This window comes from Chelon labrosus (genome assembly GCF_963514085.1).
Source record: "Chelon labrosus genome assembly, chromosome: 20".
NCBI classification, from domain to species: Eukaryota; Metazoa; Chordata; class Actinopteri; order Mugiliformes; family Mugilidae; genus Chelon; species Chelon labrosus.
Window position 1 is genome coordinate 10,667,952 of NC_140353.1, and position 22,674 is coordinate 10,690,625.

Consider the following 22,674-nt stretch of genomic DNA (forward strand, 5'->3'; position numbering starts at 1 on the left):
ACTAGCTGACCAAAGATTTCCTAAATCTATTAAACCTCTTAGTATTATTTATTGTATGTTATGATATATTCACTGTATATTTGACTTTACAGGGGGCAGTTGTACTTTAGCTTTTATTGCATCGCTACTGAATTAGCTGCAGCTTAAGCAAATGGATTATACTTGAAGTAACGGTTCTATTTTAGGAAGAGCACTTTGGATGGGCTGGTTGACATATTGTTGCCTCTGGACAGAGTCGGACTAGCTGTTTCTGACCGTCTTTGTGCTAAACTACATTTATATGCCATACAACCCACAGACATAAAGGCAGCGACAGTCATCTAACTCTCAGCAGGAAAGCAAATCACTGTATTTCCCAAAATGTCACAAAATGTTCTCCTTGAGTATGTAATTTCTGTACATTTAATCCATAAATATGATGTTGACGGCACGAAGCGGTGACATTTTCCTAATCATAGTTCAAGTATGATAATAAAGTAGGATGCCTACTGTTCTGTTATTAAAACGTCTTCTCAAATTCAGATTCTTCTTTCGGATTGCATCAAAGCCTTTGTATTTGCCAACACAGAGTCTCGTTTCGATGTATGCCGACTGTGGGACCGAACAGAGAGAATTGTGAATGAGGAGATGAGAATTGAGAATGAGGAGGAGGAGGAGGAGCAGATCTTCAGAATGAGGCCAGCGAGGAGGAAGGAAACTGCTTCATCATCCTCTGCGATCCGTCCTTATCAGCCGCGACAAAAAGGATCAGAGGAATGCACTGGCACGCCGCCTTTGATAGTCGAAAACATTCGAGTATAGATGCAGTGCGCTGTATGATGGCAGGCTTTTTTTTTTTTAACTAGACAATCTCATCATCAACACCTACGATCATGTTGATTAGCACTGACTTTTATATTGCATCCACTTTTCACCTGAGAACAAATACGTAGACAAATTATTATTTTTTTTTTAATGTAAATAGCTGAGCTAGTCCATAATCTTACCACATAACCCATGGCAACAGCAGAAGTACACACTGAGGGTTGGGAATCACTGCTATACATGCCGCTGTTGAGATTAAACTCCACCAGACTGAACATCAGATACAGGCCGGGTGGCTTTGAGGACTATGATCCAAATCGCTGTGCATCAGCAAGCATCTGCAGAACTGAAGCTTCCTCGAGCAAGACGGCGTATCTCAACTGTCTTTTATTGACCCAAGGCTTTGTAAATAGGGGCAAGTGAAAAGAGAATTTTCCAGCAAGGCATAAATAAATGATCACAACCTTTGGCTTGCTACATTAGCTCCCAGAAAACAGAGTGGATTTTAGAGAAAAGGCGACACAGAGCACGGAGCGCTGCTTTATTGCTTCTGAGGCTCATGATTAATGAGCTATGGGGAGGGAGGGGGGGGGGGGGGGGGTTCGAAATAATATCTACACCTGTCAAGTAACATCTTCTGTGCTGCCTGTTTGTACCATAGCATGACCTTAAGGAGTAATACGGATTCACTCCCGTCAGATAAGGCAGCTGACAGTGCTGTTCAGACTTGGGCCAGCAGCGTCTCGGTACGTGGTGTTTTTTGGCATTTACAGGCGGATTTTTCCAGACTGAGTGACTGACTGATGCTGTCTGCCGCGGGAATGTCACAGTCATCCGCGCATATCTTTCTCATGTTCTCCGTCTGCACCGTGTGGACAATGCCTGACACGCACAGACATAAATAGCCCTCACCGCCTAGAGCCTCAATATTAATGGCTTACAGGGGACTTAGCTGTCTCGGCTGGTCCCGCAATTATGAAATGGAGGGCGCGGGAGAGCGAGGGAAATGATCTGAGCGATGGAAAGAAGACATGGTTTGTTAGCATATTATGCAACGGCCTAATGTGTGTGGGAATTTGCGAAATGATTGGTCCTCAGCCGTGATGGAAACTCGGTGGATCATTATAATTAAAAGAAAGGAGCCATGGCAGCAGTCAGCCTCGTCAGCGGCTTTATTGTGACTGATAAAGAGCAACAGTACACTTAATCTGCAATCAACAAGTCAGCGGTTAAAAGCTCGGCCTTTGAAAAGTTTTTTCTGCATCTGCTCTGAAGGCTGTAATGCCTAAATTAGGAGCCCATTGTTGTTAATGGTATCGTCTTTTGAGCTTTTCCGCCATTTAGCTACGCTGATTGTCTGTTGTTCTTAAGCCCGTGAAGCCACACACATTTCAACTGAAGGCTAACTTCATGCAGCTGACACGCAGGGTTATGCAATCATGCCTTGACAGGAAAAAAAAAAAAAGAAAAAAAGTGCAGCAGATCCCTTGATGCACAGTGGTGTGGCTAAGCCAGCAAACTGAGTTCATGAATCGCACACGGCAATATGCTACTTTGAGGATTTTATCATTAAACCGTAGCTCTGAATCCTGGGATAGTGCTTGTAAAGTTGATGGGACACAGCAGATGGGCTCGGGAACAACTGACGGGCCCGACGGCGGCTGCGGGTTTCTGACTTTTCTTGCGCGTTCATACAACGCGTACCTGCCACATCTGATTTCAGCTGTCAGCAGCCCAAACCAGAAGAGCGCTGCTGACACAAAGCGAGAGGAGAGGAAGGCCCGGTGACCTACAATAAAAGTTCCATTACGCCGCATGTCATAGTCCAGAGTGTCACCTCGTAATGTGCAGGTTTTGAAATGACTGTGCTGTACTGATTAAACTTGATGATGATTGCAGAAGAGTAAATGTTGAATTCAAGCATTTTTTTTTATCAGACGATGTCCCCAGAATCATCTCCACTCCTCTGTAGCACAACTTGATAAACTGAACACCATCAAGGAGCTTGAATCAGAGGCTGCAAGTGAAAGGCTCTCTGCTGGAATGGCGGTGTGGGTGACGCTGATGTAGTTTTGCGTTTTTCTGCACGGAATTGGTGAACATAAATCAAAGCCAAAACACGATATAAAGCGGAATAAACCGGACCCCGGGTTCTGCAGTGCGCCCTGCACGGTTCGTCAAGCGCCGTAGTGGCGTAAAACACCACGGATGTGAAGATGGTAATGACGTCAATGTGTAGCCAGGGGGAGGGCAGGAGCGAGGGAGACAGGGAGAGGGAGGGGGAGAGAGAGAGAGAGAGAGTTTGCGCGGCTGCTGCTGTTGCTGCTCCTGCACCATCACTCTCATCAGCGCGTTAGTGCAGCGAGAAGTCCGGCAGCAACTCTCCCAGCTCGTTAACCCAACACGAACAGTCCGCTGGACTTAATCTGCAACTTCAAGGCGGAAGACCCAAGATAGACGCTTAATCTGCGATCTACCCGAGGCGAAGAGAAAGACTTTTACTCCATTTTGGGTTTTTATCCCAACCACGCAAGGGAATGCCATCGATAAATATGAAACTGGAGATGGTGACCATCATCGCCTGCGAAGTAGACACCGAGGTGTTTACATCAGACAAAATGCAGGTACGGTTACACGTTAAAAAAATGCAACCGATCATGATTTTTACCGTTGCGGTGTGGTTGTGCAGCAGTTTTTTTTGTTTATTTTCTCTGTGCCTGCATGCTGCCCTATAGAAGCGCATGCATGTCTCGGCGGTGACGCTGAATGCAGCCCTCTCACAGACGAGGATTTTTATCAATGGGAGCCGCAGCTCGTCCCGCCTGTGCACGGTGCACGGTGATTGACGTTGGATGAATTGCAGAAATAGGCAGAGGAGGCAAGGATCGCAACCAACCAAGGAAAAAAAAAAAAAAAAAAAAACGTTTACGCACCGATTCTTGCAGCATTGTGTGTCAAGTTAAGTGGGAGATGATGCGCAAGTTGAATGGGAGGGTGTGATGAATTGTCCATGCAAGACACATGCAGGGGAAGAAGTGAGGCAGTTTTTAGACGCAGTGGCGGCCAGACCCTCTTCTCCCTCTGTAGCTCTTTCCTCATTACAGCAGCATTGCAGGTGATCCCAGAAAAGAGAATTAAATAACAGTTAAATTGTTCAAATATAACATTACATTGCCAAAATGCAGCAGTATGAGTAATCCTTCCTTAGCAGTCTGCAGGGGTGCTATTGTTGCCATGTATTCCTCTTTAATATTAAATAGATGTAACTTGGGTCACTCTAGCATCGACTCACTTAAACACCCGTTACAGTAATATTATATTGATTAGCCCTAACCCCCTTAGGACACATCAGAGACACATCAGATCAGGTACAGCTATTTGCTGTGTTACCTGTCAGTCACAGGGTAGGAAGGCAGTTACACTTAAACGTGTTCAAAGTGAGCCTCGGGAGCCCCACCTTTGGCACCGCAACATGCCAGTTTCGGGGCTTAAAAGGCCACACAGATGGTCTGCCAAAGCTTGGCTCACCCACTAAACCCTTTGGAAATTCCATGTCAGAATATATTCCCTCACCTGCTGGCTGCGTGACTGCTTGTCTGATTTGACTCATCACTCGAGAGACAGAGAGAGAGAGAGAGAGAGAGAGAGGGAACAAAAAAAAATAAAAAAGGACAGTGCAGCCGAGGAGTGAGAGGACAAGTTGGATCCCCTATGATTATGATCAAGGTCTGTTTAGACGCACAGAATCGTCTCTTCTGCTCTTCGGTGCTGATGTGCTCTGGTGCGAACTCCCAGTCACCCCACCCACCGTGTTCAACCATGTTTTAGCACTCCCCCCCCCCCCCCCCCCCCCCTCAACTCTGCATGTGTACTGTATGTACATGGAATCTAGTTCGCATTTTGTTTATGTGATGGCACGAGCTTGTCATTTGATGCTACTGAAAATATCCTGCACATACGAGCACACAAACAATGCGAGTTGGCCACTGACTCACCCTTTGGTCTGCGTTCACCCAGGGAGTCGGGCAGCTGCTGCGTTCGCTCCCAACTCTCATTACAGCTTCTAACCACTGCAGATCAGCCAAGGTGAAATTCACCAATGTGTCACCCTGCAGTAGTTCTATAATTATCGGACAGAGGACGTTGTCCTTAAGAGTTCCTATGGAATATGTGTGAAGTGAAGAGAACTGTGGAACATCAGATGTGTGGATTTGTAGGAGGAGGCTAGGCTAAGATCTGTCATTCATTTCCTTCTGATTCTTTTTTTAAAAGCTGGTTGGTGCTGTGAGAACAGCCGTCCTTCCCAGACAGGCTTAACACAGGGAACGTGCAGGACAGTGTGATCAGAGGACAAGTCTTCTCTAAAGCCTCCTGTCAAACGGCTCTTATCGGCCCACCTCTTCGAGACGCAGCCAAAGGAAAGGGGGTCTGTGCACAATTAAAAGAGCAGACAGGGGAATGACTTTCGAATGGCACAAAGAACACCGCTAATCCCGGTTTCTGGCACACAGGGAGTGACGGGAGAGCGCTGGGGGAGAGGGCAGATTAAAGCAGGGCACGTGGGGAGCGGCCTCTGATTGAGCTCACCTCCCTGTCAGCCTGCTCTTGTTTTTATCGCCGTTCAACAAGATCTGCGCCCGTCCAAGGCCCCCGTTTTTTATTAATACGGCCAAATCCGAAGAATGAGAAGCGATAATCTGACTCCTGTTTTTGTTGCACTTTGGGCGAACTAATATGCGGATTGCTGCTATTTATAGACCCTTCAAGGAAAGATTAGGCGCTGCTGGCGTCTGAATGGGCGATGTGAGGAAAAATAAGTGAATCCATTTTTAATTGGAGGAGACGGCTCTGTGAACGGCTGTGGTGATTGTGAGCCATTGTTTTGACACGGTTGAAAATGGCATGCCCATGCCTTGGCTCGGTCCCCGCCGGTTACATCATTAAGGAGCCAAACAGAGAGGCTGCGGACGGGACAGGTTGTCATGATAATAATGGCAGAGCCGACGTTACAGTAGGCTTTCTTTTTCTTTTTTCCTTTTTTTTTTTTTTTTTTTTCCATAGTGCTCCGGAGAAAACAAAAGGGCTGTTGTTGTCGTGAGGTTCAGTGAGGCCGGAGCTGCGGGTTGACTGCGGACGCTGTAATACGTGTGTACGTTCGTCACAACGCTATCATTACCTGGAAAATCTACCAGCATCAGCAGATGATAGCACAGGACACATGGTGAAGGTCATAGCATGTTGGCAAACAGTGGATGTATTACCGAGCACATAGCGCAAAGCCTCATGCTTGATTTGATACTGACATTTACATGTTATTTATTTATTTATTTATCCAACTACCAGACAGATGGCCTATTTATTTGCTCTTTTCTATATGTGTAAATTATTAATAAGCCTGTCAACCTGCTCTTTCGCTTGATTAATGGCTCTCCGGCTTCAGTCTATCACCAAATTTAACATGTTTATTTTAACTGGAAAGCCGTTAACATCAGTGTTTATGAAAAAAATAAAGGATTTGGACTTAATTATGGAGGAGCTTGTCATGAAAAGGCTGAGTGTGCGTTGAAAAGCTAAGAAGGACGGCTATTTTCAACTCGCACCCGCTCTCCCACACGCAGAAGACTGTAGTAGCACTCGCACAGTCACACACTCCAACCACAACAGTGAGTCAGCGAACTCACAGACCTACAGACAAACATCTCTGTCAGCAAACACACAAATCCTCGCAGAGGACGCCGGGAGAAGTTTCCATCCGGCTGGCTCGCTTTCCGTTCCCTCTTCCACCCGTCTGTCCGCCCGTCCGTCTGTTTATCTGTCACTTGTGTCATATGTCTGTTCTCAGGCTTTATCGTCGCCGAAGCATGACGGTTATTATGAGGAGGGAAGAGAGATTTGATGACTAATCGGCTACTTGTAGTTCAGCACAACTGATTTCTCTGACGTCTGAGATGTTGTTTTTTTTTTTCATTCTTTCCCTCTTTTTTTTTTCATGTGCGCCCTTATATAACATGTTGTCATTCCCCTTGATTTATAAAGGTTATTCTGGGCATGTAAGCAGAAAAGCAAGGTACAAAACAAAACAGTGTGTAGCATGTTATTCATAGCAGTTTCATTTATCCAATGTGGGATATTTCAATAAGACCGTGCGTGCCTCTTCTCTGGGGAAGTAATAGAAGGGTATGATGAATTTTAGAGGATTAGGCAGAGTGTTTTCATAGAGATGCAGTTATTTTTGTTATAAATAATTGTGCAGATTATTTTAATTGCTTAATGATTTGGCTCGTAAAATGTTTTAAAGCAATTATTATTTTTCTGGTCCAAGCATCAGTTTAAAACGCATTCCTGTCGCATAAGATAAATCATAGGAGGTGGATCTATGTTACAGTTAATTTTTCTTGAAATTTCCCCAAAGATTACTTCAAAAATACTTCCAGACGTAACTCCAGAGAAGATGCTGCTCATATTTTCCTTTGTATAATCTAGACTGATGGATTACTTGCCTCAGTGGACTAGCTAATGTAGCAATCATTAGATGTTCAGTCCCTTTTCCCTGCATTGTTTTAATGTTTTAGGGAAACAACAGTGGCTTAGCTCTATTGTGGTGCTCATCAACCACAAATGAAAACTCTTCTGATCAGTTGTTGGGTGAAGTAAGAGGCAGAGGAGCAGTGGTAGGACAGGCGGGATGCATGTAGACGCTGGCGGTGTCATGTTCTGTGCTGGTAGGAAACCAGATCTGCGTCTTGGCAAGGTTGAGCGATCCTGGGTCTGAGCAGTAGGCTCAGGTGTGCCTGCTCCCCCAAAGTCTGGGCACTAGGCAGGTGGAGATGGGCAGTTCACATTTGCCTGAAACCCGAGAGAAGCACTGGGTCTCAGGTGTCGGCTAAAGGCTAGCGCCGCGTCCGCTGGGGTGACGTCGAACAAAGCGCGGCCTCCTGGACGGGGTGTCTGGTTACCGTGTGGCCAAGACGACACAAGTATGAAGTGATAAGATTAGAAGCAAAGGAAAAGGCCCTGCAATGGAATGTAGAGGCCCACAATAGACTCGCTCAGGAAGAAGAAGAAGAGTGGTAAACAACGTCATGCCATGATTGACGTTTGTTATTGGAGTTGCAAGAACATAACTTTCTCGTCAGAATTTCCAATTGGATTTCCAGCCCAGAACAAAAGGGTTTGAGAAGACGAGAGCTTAAAATAGCAACGTCAAAACAATTACCTAGGAAAGTATAGTTAGGTCACTATATGGACCAGCTTGTAGGTTATACACTGCAGTGCATACAGCTAAAAGCAAAGTATAGCAATATTGGATCAAGTGGTGTTTACATTTTTATTCACTTACAGTGCCGAAATGATTAATGAGTGAATTGATCCACATAAAAAAAAAACAGAAAAACAGTCGTCTACACTTTTGAAATTGATTAATTATTCATTCAAGCTATTAATCACACAGAAGTGGCAAAAATAATCAGGTTTCAACTTCTCAAATTTGTTAACTACAGGTATTTGAGTAAATGTCCGTAGTAACTTTTTATCACTGCATGTCTTACACAAGCTCCACAGGGTCCTCCTATCTTTGTCTCCGAAATGCTTGATGGTCACCAGCGATGCCACCGCCAGATAGGTATAGAAAGAGGATAAAAGGAAAGAGATAGCCGCAGGAAGAGACAGAGTGGTGGTGACTAAAGGAACAGTGCTGATCTGTTCATATGCTGTGACCTAACTCAAGAGCTGCGCGTGAGGCACCTCTTAGCCACCTTATGTAATGTTGTATAACTCTTCGGATTACAGTCACCTCTAAAGTGTATGGAGCTGCGTGGGAGCCGATGTGGACACGCATGCATGTTTCAAGTGTGTGATGTAAGATGTGTTTGCACACACACACGCGCGCGCAGCTAAGTGCTGCCGAAGAGAAAATGCTCCCGCCTCAATAAAAAACCATAATGACCATATTGATGGTAATAGGATTAATGTGTCCCCGCATGCCGTAAACTGATTTCAAGCTCCCTGCCGTGGACACATTGTCCCCAAAGGAGTGGCGGTGTAGCGCCGCGGCGTCGGCCCCTGTCAATACGGCTCCTTGCTCGCGGTATTGATTCCACGGTAATAACACTTGCCCCATTCACGGTCCTCCCAAGTGCTTATGCCGCCCTCACGCAGCAGACACGGCTATTAATCATGGGATGTTTTTGTTGTTTTGTAACACAGAGCCTCTGTTGCTATGCTAATATCAATGGCTGCATTGACTAAGGCTGTGTTTCCCTACGTGTTGAGCCAGCTCAGAATTTAACCCATGATACCGAGTCCGTGACAACACGTTACTTCATCCAAGTTAATTATTACTGTAAGCTAACCGTAGCCTGCAATCATTCATACCGCTGAAACGCTAACGCCTCAACTGCTAGCGGTCTAACAGAGTATGGCTTGTAAATGAAACAAAAAATATTGTAAAATACACCTGTCGTCTCAAGTATTTTTGTTTTTGTGCTGAAACGGTGCTGAACTGGTCTGCGTTAGCCCTGCAGTAGACTGGTGACCTGTCCAAGGTGTACCCCGCCTCTCGCCCGATGACAGCTGGGATAGGCTCCAGCCCCCCCCGCGACCCTTCACAGGATAAGCGGTTACAGAAGAGCAATGAATGAATTTGTACACCCCAAATACACAAAATGTACGTTAACCGCAAGCTCGCAAGCAATGGATGCATCAGCTATGCTCTATATGTAACTGTTATTTCCCTCCTTCCTAATGGCATGTTTCACTCAAGTTGAAACATGTCTTAGTGTAGATTTCCAGTCAAATTCACATCTAATCATTGCTCCATACTGCTGCTAAGATTTGAGAGTAAAGAGTAAATCACCTAACAATTACACCAAAGGTAATTAACTGTCAGGTCACGCAGCATGATGTATTACCAGCGCAGTTCCCATGGTTAGCAGTAAACCAAAGTAATGAATGACACACCTGACATAATAATAGCGTAGCCCTGTTTATTATAGAGGTAGACTAGCATCAACTGGGGAGTAGATAATGAGCGCTGGTCGATAGGTTCAGTGAGATGTGTGTGTGGTCCGAAGCTGCAAACCTGAAAAACGAGTGGAAATATCCTCATACTTTGAGTATCAGTTTAACTTTAAACTGTGTTTGTAGTCATGTCTGGCGAGCTGAACGGTCTGCTGTTTTTGAAACATAATTCATGATAGTTGTAACTGTACACAAACATAACTGCAATGGAAAGTTGGCTCTGCTTTATGGAATAACCGTGGAAAAAAAAAAAAAAATAAGGAATGCGATAAGGAATTGTGTGCTGGAACAGGCACGCATGCAGGTGTGAGATGTTTCTTCCAGCGCCGTCTGTTGTCTCTACAATCAGCCTTCCTCCCCGTTCGACCTCATTAAACCGGATCCAGTTTGGCTCTTTAGGGACGACGGTAATTAAAAATGATGGTCCACACACTTAAGAAATGAATTTTCTTAATTATTCCAACGTGTTCTATTTTTAGCGCAACGCTGTCCCTGACTCAACCCGAGGCTCCGTGGCCTAATTTGTTGGTTTTCACCCAAATCCCATCGAAGCACGAGGGTCTGGATTAGACTGCGCTAAAGCCACGCACGTGCCCCGGAGAAAGATGAGTGATTTGGAAAAAAAATAAAAATTAATCACACACAGTGAACACATACACTGAATAACCCTTCTTTACGTCCCAATTAGGCTCGGGTAATCTTTTCATTTTGATCCAAAACGCCAAATGGTGTAATTCAACGTGGAATTGAACAAGCTTGTGGATTACAGTCATGGACTGTCATATCCTAGTGCCAACGAGATTGAAATACTGTACTGGCTTAAATGAGAAACCAGAGCAAAGTAGAGCACTGTGACTCAGTCGCTCAACATAAATGCTTCGTATTGCATAAATTTCATGAACTGTTTATCAATGAGTATAAATTGTTGCAGAATTGACTTATTGTTTTAGGTCTGTACTTAATTTTATAGTTTGTATTGGATGTTCGTAGCAGCACTTTTTGACCGTTTTATTGAAAGGCTTTTATTTTGAAATCAAAATTGAGAGGACTTTGTGATTGACTTCTGTGTGATCCGTGCGTTTGCAGGCGCATGGCTCATGGAAAGAAATGTAGCTGTGTGCTTCAGATGACGTGACTTGCTCTCTCGATGACAGCTAACAAACAGCTGAATAAAAAAAAATTAAAAAAACCTTATTTAACTCCCTAAACTGCGCAGTGAGCTGACAAACACAACAATGCTCTTTCGTAGAGCGCAAAATTTGGAATATATTTAGAAAGTGGTGTTTTTGAGGCGCTTTTGAAGTAGATTGTCCGTCATGGTGTTGGCTCAGAGAATACGATGAACCTGCGGGTCTGCTGAGTGTCATGAAGTAACATAATCCTGCCCTTACACAACATGGGAAAACATTTAAGTCACTCTCATCTGTCAAACGGTTACACTTAATTCTTCTGCCTGACCGTTTCAATACCTGGAAAAGGTGTGAAGTAGACATACTTTTATACTTCATTCCTCAGTTTTATCGGCCCTCCTGTCTCCCCTTTCCATCAGCCCCTGCTTTTTATGGTTCTGCTACCTGACGCCCCCCCCCCCCCCCCCCACCCCCAGAGGAAACCACGTTGACATTGCCCAATAAACCTCACCCCTAAGCCGACTGATCTCTTGTTCGGATGATTGTGTGTCAGGACCACTAGCTGGCTCTGTGCTCGCTGCCGCCCTGTGCTGCTGAATGTGAGTCATGCCCACAGTCATGTCCTGTTGCCGCTGTGATGACAGCCTTTCCATTACCGTCAGGAACATACTTGCCTCATTACCCTAGAGGCAATCTGCTGAAGGATGGCCCCGCAGCCACCAACGGAGCCACTGCGGTTCACTAGCAAGCGTTAGATCTCCCCATGCTGGTCTTTTATTGTGCAGGTTTGCTCTCTGTTGCTATTCGTACATTGCAATTTCCCTTCAGGACGTGGGTTTTGCCGAAAAGTGATTTATTTCACTTTTCTTCATATATAAACACACGCAGAGAGGACTGCGGCGCATTAGCAGTAGCTCATTTGCATTTTCTCTCAATTTACCCTTTACTCTCTATTTCCAGATTATCATTATGTGAGCTATAAAGAGGACTTACTGTAAACTGTGGTTGTCGTCCCACAGCAGGAAACATGACCGCTTTATGGAAAAATAAAGTTGTTATTTAATCCGTAGAAGTCTGTAGAGTCTTATTTATCAGTGTTTCTATGGAGATAGAGTTACTATATTTCAAGGAGATCTTATACAAAAATTATTTGTGAGTTTTACTTTTCGCAAAATACCTGCCACTTGCTAGTTGAATATAAATTTTGAGCTCAGTTTTCGTATGCTCCTGCATGGCTAGCAAACTGTCAAACTAAAGAGAATGTACCATGCTGCAAAGTGTATCTTGCATGTTGCCTCAGACCAAGTTTGTGCAACAGCAGGGCAGTAAAGTGACAACCCAAGACAGGAAAGGAAGGGAACCCCGGGTGTTACATAAAGGTGACATGGAGACCGGCCGGCAATGATGACTGCACTTGTTCTTTCAATTAAGCCAAGTTTGTCGGCTATTTGAGAGCTGCGACTTCGCACCTCCTCCTTTGGACCTAAACACATCGGATATCTCTTGTTGGATAAACAACACCTGCGAGCGGACACGGGCTTTAAGGAATCATGAGGAATTATTTTAATTGTTAAGGTTGTTTAATATACTAATTTGATCTTAGAATATATATAAATGTTCTTCTGTTTTGTGTATGTACGTTTTTAGCCAGCTTCTGTTTGCTCCTTCAGTCTCACTCCAAGTACAGTAGCAGCAGGATTTTGTGCAGTTATAACCAGCCCATCTCTTCAGACGCAGCCGTCCTTCGGTTTGTGCTTACACCGCTGCCTGTCACATTGCCTTCTTTACGTGGGCATATGTGTGCTGTTTTCGGCGAGGGCACCTGCAGCTTACTAACCGCGGAGACACGGTGAAGGATCCCGAACACACTGTCTCCGTCGCACACATGCTTACTCGCTTGCGCACGCTCATGCACACAAAGAGAACAAAGGGAGTAGGTCACCGCGGGGAACATTGCGATGGCAGATGAGCAGGCCACTTTTCAGCCGCGTGTAACCCGACACCGCCCTCCTCTTCCTCGTTTCCCCTCGTCTTCCTCCTCTCATTCCCTCAGGATGTTCGCTCATAGAGACCACATGAATTAGTGATCAGCACGCTCACTTGTTAACGCACCGGTGTATATCGGGGGTTTAAAAACAGGCGCATTATCTAGGAGATTCCCCACCCTCTCCGCTCTTGCCAAAACATCAATTTAGGTTAGGGAAGTAGCCACAGTGTGGGATTTTTTTGTGTGTGTGTGTGCATGTAAACAGCTACCTTATCGGTTATACACATGGATTTCGATGACATGTGAGTCATAGTAGCTGGCTGAGGCTCATGGAAAATTTACGGTTTGACTTAAGTGGGCTGTCTAGATCGGCCAAACAAGTGCTTTGTTGTCATTCTCAAGCTAATCACGATTAAACCAAGATCAGGAAAGTTTGCAAACAAACAACAGGTTGGCGTAACATGTTCTGCTGTAAAATGCAGTGTTTATCTATATCCTCGTGTTCCTTTCTTTTTTCCTAAATAAGGATTTATTTACATAAATTAAAATTAAAGCTGCACTAGTAAGTACTTGTGCAATAGTAGATGTCATAGTTGTGTCCAGTTGTTCTCATCAGCACCTTTCCTTTTAGCTCTGAAAAACCAAACTACTACATGCCCAGGACTAATGACAACTTTAGCTTGTGGCTAGCAGGTAGTAGTGAATATTGGGCTTAACGTTGATCACATGGAGAAAGAAATAGACTAAAAATCATTGTTAAATTCGCTGTAAACAATCTGATAATATGTTAGCGTTGTGTTAAAGGCTCCCAAGTGGGCAAAAAAATAATAAACGCGTATTTAAGCAGGATCGCACGTTTAAGAAAAAATGAAAAAAAGAACTGGTTGTATCAAAAGTGTCTGTGCTCCAATGAGAATGTATAAACAGATTTGTTACATCATGTATCCTGGTTTTTCTGGCATCGACAGAGAAAAATAATGGTTGAGGGACTCACAGAAGACATGAAAACACAAATGTGTCGTGGCAGAGGAAGCAACTTTTTTGACGCGTAGCTTCTTCTGCTATTTATACACAACTATGGGGGCGAAGATTAAATTTTAGATGAGCACACTTAACACTTATTGCGGCATCGCGGGGTGAGTCACCGTCTTCCCCCTCCCCCTGGCTTTTTGGGATGCTTGCGTTCCGATCGCGAAGTTAGCCCGCGCTTCCCCTCAAAAAGCATAACAGGAGTCGAGATATTCACACATTCCTGACTCGGCCTCTTTTCCGTGCTTGTTCAGAATGCACCTTGTATGGTGAACTAGAGGCCTGACTAAAAATGGTATCGCTGGAGCCGGGAGGTGAAGTCAGCTCTGAAGTTTAGCCAGCCACCCCGAGGTGTTTAGCGCAGGAAGGACCAGATGCACTTACATGGGGAGAAGAACTGGAAATAAAACAAAAAGGGAATGAGGGGGATTAAGAGTTGAAAAAATAAAATAAAATAGAAAAAAAAGCGCTAATCTGCTTATTTTTTAAATCCCAAATTGTTTAACCACAGTGAACAACACACTGCAGCATAGCTGTGGCTCACAGCTTGCTGAATCATTTACAACTCTGCATGTGTCAGACAGGGTGATGATGTGATTTCTCTGCAGAAAGGTAGAGTACAGCCTGTATTTTCAGGCATATCTGCTGCCTCATACTAACACTGGCTGACAGTACTTATTGTAGCTCCAGAGAAATCACAATTCCTTCACCTATCATTATATTTACGCCATGGTAGTACGATATGTCTGTATGATTTGCTTAATTAATTCAAGCAAAAATGCAAAATCTTTGAATCAATTTAATTTTCTTGAGCAGGCTATTAAGCTTTTTGCATTATAAAGCAACTCAGAGATGATTTAAATGCACTTTGAGGTTTTTTTGCCGTTTTCTCATTTTCTTTAGATCAATCCGATGATTAAACTAGAATGAGCTGCGCAATGAAATTAAAAATGAATGAAAATAATCCTTACTTGTAGTAATATATTTATGCATTTGTGGGAAATTAAACCATATCCATGTTTTGATTAAGACAAATCTTTATCTCTGATGCAATGAAGCAGTCATTATTGGTTTCCTGTAGTTTTTATCATTAAACGTCAAACTAAATAAGTCCAGACGTAGAGTAGGTGCGCAAGCGTTTTTAAGGGTTTTCCACAAGGACACAGGGCTGACAGGACACACAACCCAGCAGCGCTCATCTCTGTGTGCTGAGTTTACAGATACCTGGTGTCTTCGTTCACTAAGCTGTCACTAATGTACAGAGGCAGATCTCACAGCCGGCATTCTGCCCGCGCTCCTGCAGGTAACAAGCACCCTTTCCATCCTGGCGAGAGGTGCTGTGTCAGCGGAGCGAGGCAAGCGTTGTGGGGGCGTTTTCTCCTGCCGCCGCTGACGGAAAAGAAGACAAAAGATTCCGCAGAGGAACAGAATTAGAGACTAGTTTCGGAGCGGCGCTCGTCAGCGTTGCCACTGCAACGTTTTGTGATGCAGTAACCGTTGAGCAGAACTAAAGTTAGAATTAATGACATGATGGCCCCTTTGGAAGTACCAGTACGAGGAGTCTCAATCAGGCCTGTTGGTTCCTATCAGAATGACACATTAAGTCCATCGTTCTTCTTGATTCTTGGAATGACAAAGTTGCCGACGCTGCTGGGAGATGGTCGGCAGGGAGACAAATAATAGCGCTACCACTGATTCCCCGAAACCAGCTCTCATGGTGGCCTTTTTTTTGTCCCTTTCCCTCCTACTGAGCTGCTTGATTGAGTTCACAGCTGAGGAGGCCAATTTGTTGCCCATGGAGAGGACTGAGTACGAAAAACATCAGAGACGTGGGAATGTATTATAGGGGGATAGTTAAAGTGTGATGCATAAGGAGGAGGAGGGGAATGAGCAGAGTGAGGAGATAATTACGTAAAGAACAAAACAAGGGGGGGAGGGGGCAAGTCGCACCTAGAGAAGATTACAGGAAAACGACAGGAATCTGGAAAATCTAATTTCTCCATTACCTTTATAATGAAATGAAAAAAATGTACCATGTGTACTAAAGAAGGCCACCAGTTCTCTTTGTAACTACTGCTGAAGGCTGAACTGTTCATATATAAATCTCACACTTTTGTATGTTTGTTTTTTTTATCCTCCACAGGAGAGGTTCGAGGCGTTGTTTAGGATCTACGACGAACAGACGACTTTCCAGATGTTCAAAAGCTTCCGGAGAGTCCGAATCAATTTCAGCACCCCAGAGGCAGCTGCCCGCGCTCGCATCGAGCTCCACGAGTCCGAGTTCAACGGCAAAAAGCTGAAACTCTACTTTGCTCAAGTGAGTGTCAGTTAAGGGTTCTGGGAAAGGGCAGGCAGGGGGCCTGGGAGATGGACCATCTGAGGAAGAGCTTTGTTTACTTAAAAGGTTATGCCACAGCGCTTCGTTGTCTCCAGCAAAACACACAAAAGTGGGACAAGCTCAGAGAAGGAGGATGGCACTGAGTCTCCTCACAACTCCTGTTTCAGTTTCTCTTTTTTTTTCTTTATTCCCTTCTTTTAGTGACACTCGCTTCTCTGAGCCGCACCTGACAGCTTCCTCAGCCCACCAACCCTCCTGTCAAAACCGATCAGTCACACGACTGCACACGAGAACACAATTTTTTATTTCTCTGCTGCCATTGCAGCAGTGTGTGCCTGTGGAGAAGAGAGGCAAAATAAGACGAGCGTACCTTCGAGTACTGCCATGCAGTTGTTGTTCATATTCTACATATCCACATATATCTACAAAAATCAGATTGGGCATGGATTTCTTAATCTTTAGGAGAGAATGCGTAATTTTGCTGAACAAAATGTGATTGAACATGAAAGTAAAATCTGTTCCTGTTTAGATTCAACAGTTCAGTTAAATGGCTGTTGTTCAAAAAACACAGATTATCCCAGATGTCATCAAAGTCATCCTTCCTGAGAAAATATGAGTCAGCTGGAGGCAAATTGATGCCCCCTTCATCATGAATACATCAGCAGTCATGACCCCCGCTGCACCTCTTAGTACTTTGATGTAAGAGGATTAAGGATTTTACTGCACAGACAGATGCCACACGTTGGTATTGTAATTGCAGCAATTGGCAGCTATTATAATGCCAAAATCCCTTCATGGGAAAGAGCTTGCAATTTGAGACTAAAACACTAAAGCTGTGACTACAAACACATTGTTCTTTTCTCTTTGCTCTTAAAAAGCACGTTAAAAGTGCATAAACTTCAATAGTTATCCCAGTGTGACCCATCTCTGCAGTAACGATGCAGTCACTAAAGTTCAAATATACTTAGAGCAAAAAGTTAATGCTATCATCTCTTCTACGACAGATCCAGAACGGCGATGAAAACATCGACAAGTCCTACCTGGCGCCTCCCCAGCCGGTCAAACAGTTCCTGATCTCGCCGCCCGCCTCGCCACCTGTGGGCTGGAGCCAGAGCGAAGACGCCACACCCGTCATCAACTACGACCTCCTGTGCGCCGTAGCCAAGCTAGGACCTGGTCAGTACTCGGCGTTAGCACACTTGTACAGGATGTTCATACTTGATGTGTACAACAGGTGCAGCGCAGGGCAAACAGTGTGCAGCACAATGTGAGTAATTCATCTCTGAGCAGTAACCCAGATACAAACAGGAAATCATTTTACATACCTCAGCGGGGCTAGCGTAGAAAGGACATGTCTCTCAAGAAGCAATCAGGACAACAGAGCTTTGTGAATCATCACTGTTTTATTTTTAGCTTTTACTGCAGAGTTTTTCATTCATGTCCTAGAGGCGAGCTATCTTAGATGCAGATTTAAGACTGTCATGGCGTGGTGTGAAATCAGCAAAGAACCTCCTGCTGCAGTGGTACTCTGAAAAAAAAAAAAAAGCACCGGCTTCAAACCCATGAATAAAATCCACAGTGCATGCCACCAGGGGTGCGTAATCCCTGGTTGCTGCGTTCTGACATCTCTAAGGAATAGTGCCAGTGTTTGTGGAGGGGCCTGTGTATGCATATGGATTTGACAAATCTCTAACACTGGCTGTTCACTCAACCCCTCCAAAACAGTGACTGTCCAATCACAGCACAGCACTGCTCCAATGTTAGGCCTTAGAATTTCTGGTTTGGTAGCTTAAAGGGGAACTACTGTTTTTTACAACCTGGACCTTATTTCTGGCATAAAACACGATTGTTTACTCACCCATATAACTTTTGTGTAATTTGTAGTCAGTCGGGAGATATTTAGATTCGCATATATCCACATAGTGGAAGTGACTGGGGCACTGAAACACAGCCTCTAAGTAACGCATTATCTGCCACGAAACTCGTTCATTTTAGCCATGTTTTTGCAACCCAGATGATGATAACAGGTAACTCCGGACTCAACGGGGAATAGCACTAGCGTACAATAACAAAATATTGGTGAAATGAACGAGTTTCGCGGCAGATAATGCGTTATTTAGAGGCTGCGTTTCGGTGCCCCAGTCACTTCCACTATACGGATATACGCTGATCTAATTATCTACCGAATAACTACAAATTACACAAAAGTATAAAAGTAGCATAAAATAAACGATCGTATTTTATGCCAGAAATAAGGTCCATGTTGTAAAAAACAGTAGTTCTCCTTTAACACTTGTATTGATCCTGCTTTACTTGGCTAACTGCAGTAGTTTGTGTGGCTACGGGTTAGTCGATCCCAGAAGATGTTCACGCCTATGTAAGTGAGCATTACCTAGCATTGCATTTGCAAAAGACATCAACAAATCTTGCATGTTACCAGCTAAATAATAGCACAAGTAGTCTAGAAAATGTATTTGCTCAATTCAGTAGAGTTAAAAAGCTCTTAAAGAAACTCGAAAATGAAAAGCTTTTGTCCATCTGAGTCTTAAATAAGCAGCCCATTATTTTAGACTATGATCAGCGTAGTAATCTGAAATTTATACACTGCACCACAAAGATTATTATGAAGATTAGTTTCGAGATTAGCTCTTTTTTGTAGTTTCCTTTCTATTATAGTTTTGTACGTTAAATGCGAAGGCAGAACAGCTGAAGGTTTCAACATCTTCTCCAGCAGCCTCATTCCCCGGCATCACTTCTGCTTACCAACCTCCTCTGCCTCAGTCTCTTTTGTCCATGAGATATCAGGTTGCGGCAACCTTTAGAAAATGTCACCCAACGCGCGCAAATGTCCGCAGCGTCTTCCCATGATCGTGTATGTGGGCTGATGAAGTGGAAAACACTTGAGTCTGTTTTATTTATTTTTTTATTATTGTCAACAACGTCACGATCCAACTTTCCACATTCTCACCAGCACGCACACACACAGTCCGGCTCAGAGGACCACTTTTGACACAATCTGACACAATTTCCATAGCAACACGAGGCATCAGGAAATGGCTTTGTTCTTTGTCTCACATCCCTGCCATCTAAAATCAGATTAGCGCTGAGCTGCAGCACAGCGCGCTGACTCCCTCTGTCAACTCCCTGCGGTAACAGCAGGGCTCCATTCACTGTCCGTCTCTGCGTTTGGCACCATGGCGAAACGCTACGAGACCAATTTCCTCCTGTCTGCCAGCTGTCTGATCTCATCTCCATGGCAACTGCGATACAATCTCGCAAGTGTGTGTGTTTTCAATCTGAGCGCGCCGAGTTTGGCATCTGGACAAATGGCAGACGACTGTTCGGAGGAAAAAAATGTTTTTCTCTCGAATTCTCGTCTTGACTGCTGACCTGTTCTTGAACCAACAGAAAAATGGCAGGCTATGTTTTACCGTTAAAGTACGCTCTTAGAAATATGTTCAGTATGTAGAGCTGTAGCCACTTGGAGGAGCGCTTTTGTTCTTTCTATTAAAAGTGGTAGAAGTATTCAAATTCCTTTAGTAAAACTCAATACACCGTTCTTATTCTGTTCTATTTTGTATATATATTTTGCATTTAATTATTTATGATTATTTGTACTTACTATACTATTTCCTCTAATGTTTCCTTAGTAACTCTTGTTCTTCTCTCTCTTTCTTCCCTTTCTCCCTCGCTTCTCTATCGCTCCCAGGTGAAAAGTATGAACTCCACGCAGGCACCGAGTCCACCCCCAGCGTGGTCGTCCACGTGTGCGAGAGCGAGACGGAGGAGGATGAGGCGGCGCGGCCAAAGCAGCAGATCGTCCAGACCAGACGTCCCGACGGACCCCCGAAAGTCTTCAACTAGAGAGGCCTCCCCCGCGACACCGGCGCGGCTCCCGACCGCCCCTTAAAAAAGCCCGCAACACACCTGCCCTCTCTCTCTCGTCTCTGCACTCACAGAGAGCGTCGATGCCCCTCATTTCAGTTCAACTACAAGCAAAAACAAACCAACAAACATTGCTCGAAGACGGTGTTTGTGGGGAGCGTGGCGATGGAATGAGGCGGCTTGAAGGGGATGGATGAGAATCACACACACACTCATCACATTCTGCGGACAGCGTGGGGAGCGGCGGGCACGCTTGCCTCCACCCCACCAACCCCCCTCGTTTTCAGCAAGAGGGGTCGAAATACCTGTCCCAACGCAGGCACCTGTCACTTATCACACACTCTCAGCTCTCATTGCTAGTCCTGCTCAGTAGCTTGCTAGTCAGTTAGCTTGTTTGCCGTACCTCTCCCTTCGCCTCACAGTCATGTGTACAAAGATCTTTGATTGAGGACATGTGATACCTCAGAACAAAGACACATTTCTCTCTCTCTCTCTCTCTTATTTAATTTTTTTTTTACTATAAATTATGGTTCAGGTTGCAGTTTATGTATTTTTTTCTTCTTTTTCATCCATTTTCATATCCGTTGGTTTGCCGCTTCAGCTTGCATCAAGATTGAGTGTGTGATGTTCCCGCTCTTGTCTGCATGTATATACTGTATTACAAAAAAAAAAGATACGTACAGAAACACAAATACTAACAAGATATATCAAGAAAAAGGAACTTATTTAACATCACACACAGCACGAAGCGCCATATGTGACTAATTTGTGGTGGTGTTTTGACTTTCTTTCTTTCTTTTTTTGTCCTTTTTTTTTCATTTGGAGAGGTGTTGTTTTTTGCTAATCTACTAGATGTGTATTCTTACTATGTATTTGATACCCCGACACTTTTTGCATGCTTAGTTACTTCTGTAGATGAGGAGCTGAGGCGTTTTTTTGTTTTTTTTTGTTTTTTTAATTGTCGTTCGTGATGACAGGGAAATGGTGTGACGCTTTTGACGTAAGTGCATATTCCCACGCAGAGTTAAAAGTGACGTCTTTGGGAGGTTTAAAAAAAAAAAGAAAAAAAAGACATACCTGAATGGGTTTTTTTGTAAGATTGACAGGTCAGTCCTTTACATGATGGCTAATTAGTATCCGTCGCTTTTGTTGAGATTTGATGCATCGGAGACAGTTCATCCCGCTCATCTCTTCAACGGGTTTGGGACGTGTGTGTTTTTATTGTTTTCTCCTTTCTTTTTTTTTTTTTCTAATTCCATCCGTTCTGACTCACATCTTCTACGTCTTGTTCGCGTTGTTTGATCAGACTCACTCTCTTATGTGTCAGGTTTCCTCTGAAGCCTACTACTGCTTGTTTTGCACTGAGAATCTCTTGATATCTCCAAGCAATTGCGGGGCTCTCCTGCTGCGCAACTGAATACTGCGCTGCTTGATGCTGTACATAGCTGAGCCGTAAATTTGTGTACATTTTAGATATTGCCTGGAAGCATTTTTGCTGATAAAAGGGAAAATTAGTTAGCCTCGTGAGATACCAACTGATAAACCAACCAAAGCATTCACTCTCCTCATACGTCATAAAAACCTTTTTTCCTACTCACTGTATGTTGTTAAACTGAAATCATATTTTCCCAACATGAATGCAGTAGTATGTCTCATTTTATATGTTTTTTTTTTTCATTATATTCTTTTATTGGAAACCTGAACAAACCTTCAAATACTTTTTGTTGAATGCACCTCTTGTATCGGTGTGCGTCACCTACTCATTCAATGAAACATTTCAGTGCTTAAGAAGCAACATGGACTAATGCTTTCAACAGGGCTTCTGGTGAGTCTAAACCTTATTTATGTCATTAGGCAGCATGAAACCTAAAATACTTTTTTGCTATTTAACAATATTCGTAAGCAGAAGACAAGTCTGTGTGCATGTGAGCACTTTATCTGTGTTTTTTTTTCTTTTGTCACATTAAATAGTCTTTTCTGGGACAAAGTATGAAGCACATAGTTTCTTTTCTTTTTTTTTTTTTCTTTTATCTCAAGCTAAACACCTGGTTAGCCTTTTCACCAGCATATTGCAGTGAGTGAAGTGCTCCACTTCCTTTTTGCTAGTGTGAACCTTTCAGGCCTTTTGGAATCTGTGGGAGTGTACTGCTGGACAAGGTGTAGACATGCAGTACCGTTTAAAATAGGTTTATAATGAGGCAGGATGACACTGCAGAGCAAAATCGGTATCTTTGTTTTCGTGTTTGTCCGCAAGAACCATCCATCTTATCTTCTGAGAAAGTTGAAACAGTTCTTAGAGATGCACCAGTGTTGGCAGAGTGCACTTTTATTGGCGCTGCAGTAAAGCTGTCGCACCCATCGGAGCAGGCAGCGGATTGGCGGAACTGCCGAGGTGGATGATGGTGAAGAGGAGGCACCGGAGCGGAAAGAGGAAAGACTCGTGAAGATTTTTTTTTACTCTGTGGTCATGGTGTTTAAAATTG

At 43.9% G+C, this 22,674-nt stretch overlaps 1 protein-coding gene across 3 annotated transcripts in view; it reads left to right on the forward strand.

Annotated features, from left to right (window-relative positions):
* The window catches only part of rcan3 (regulator of calcineurin 3), a 34,376-nt gene extending 12,220 nt beyond the window's left edge, over positions 1-22,156 (forward strand). The window contains exons 1-4 of one of the 3 annotated variants that reach the window (XM_084568735.1): positions 3,193-3,428; positions 16,112-16,285; positions 17,311-17,482; positions 20,016-22,156. In XM_084568735.1, coding sequence (XP_084424861.1) covers positions 3,342-3,428; positions 16,112-16,285; positions 17,311-17,482; positions 20,016-20,170 — 588 coding nt within the window. In that variant the 5' untranslated portion in view covers positions 3,193-3,341 and the 3' untranslated portion in view covers positions 20,171-22,156. Of the gene's footprint in view, positions 1-3,192; positions 3,429-16,111; positions 16,286-17,310; positions 17,589-20,015 lie in introns of those variants that run through there. The other 2 variants (XM_084568736.1, XM_084568734.1) reach the window with 2 other exon arrangements.
* Positions 22,157-22,674: the final 518 nt, after the last annotated feature.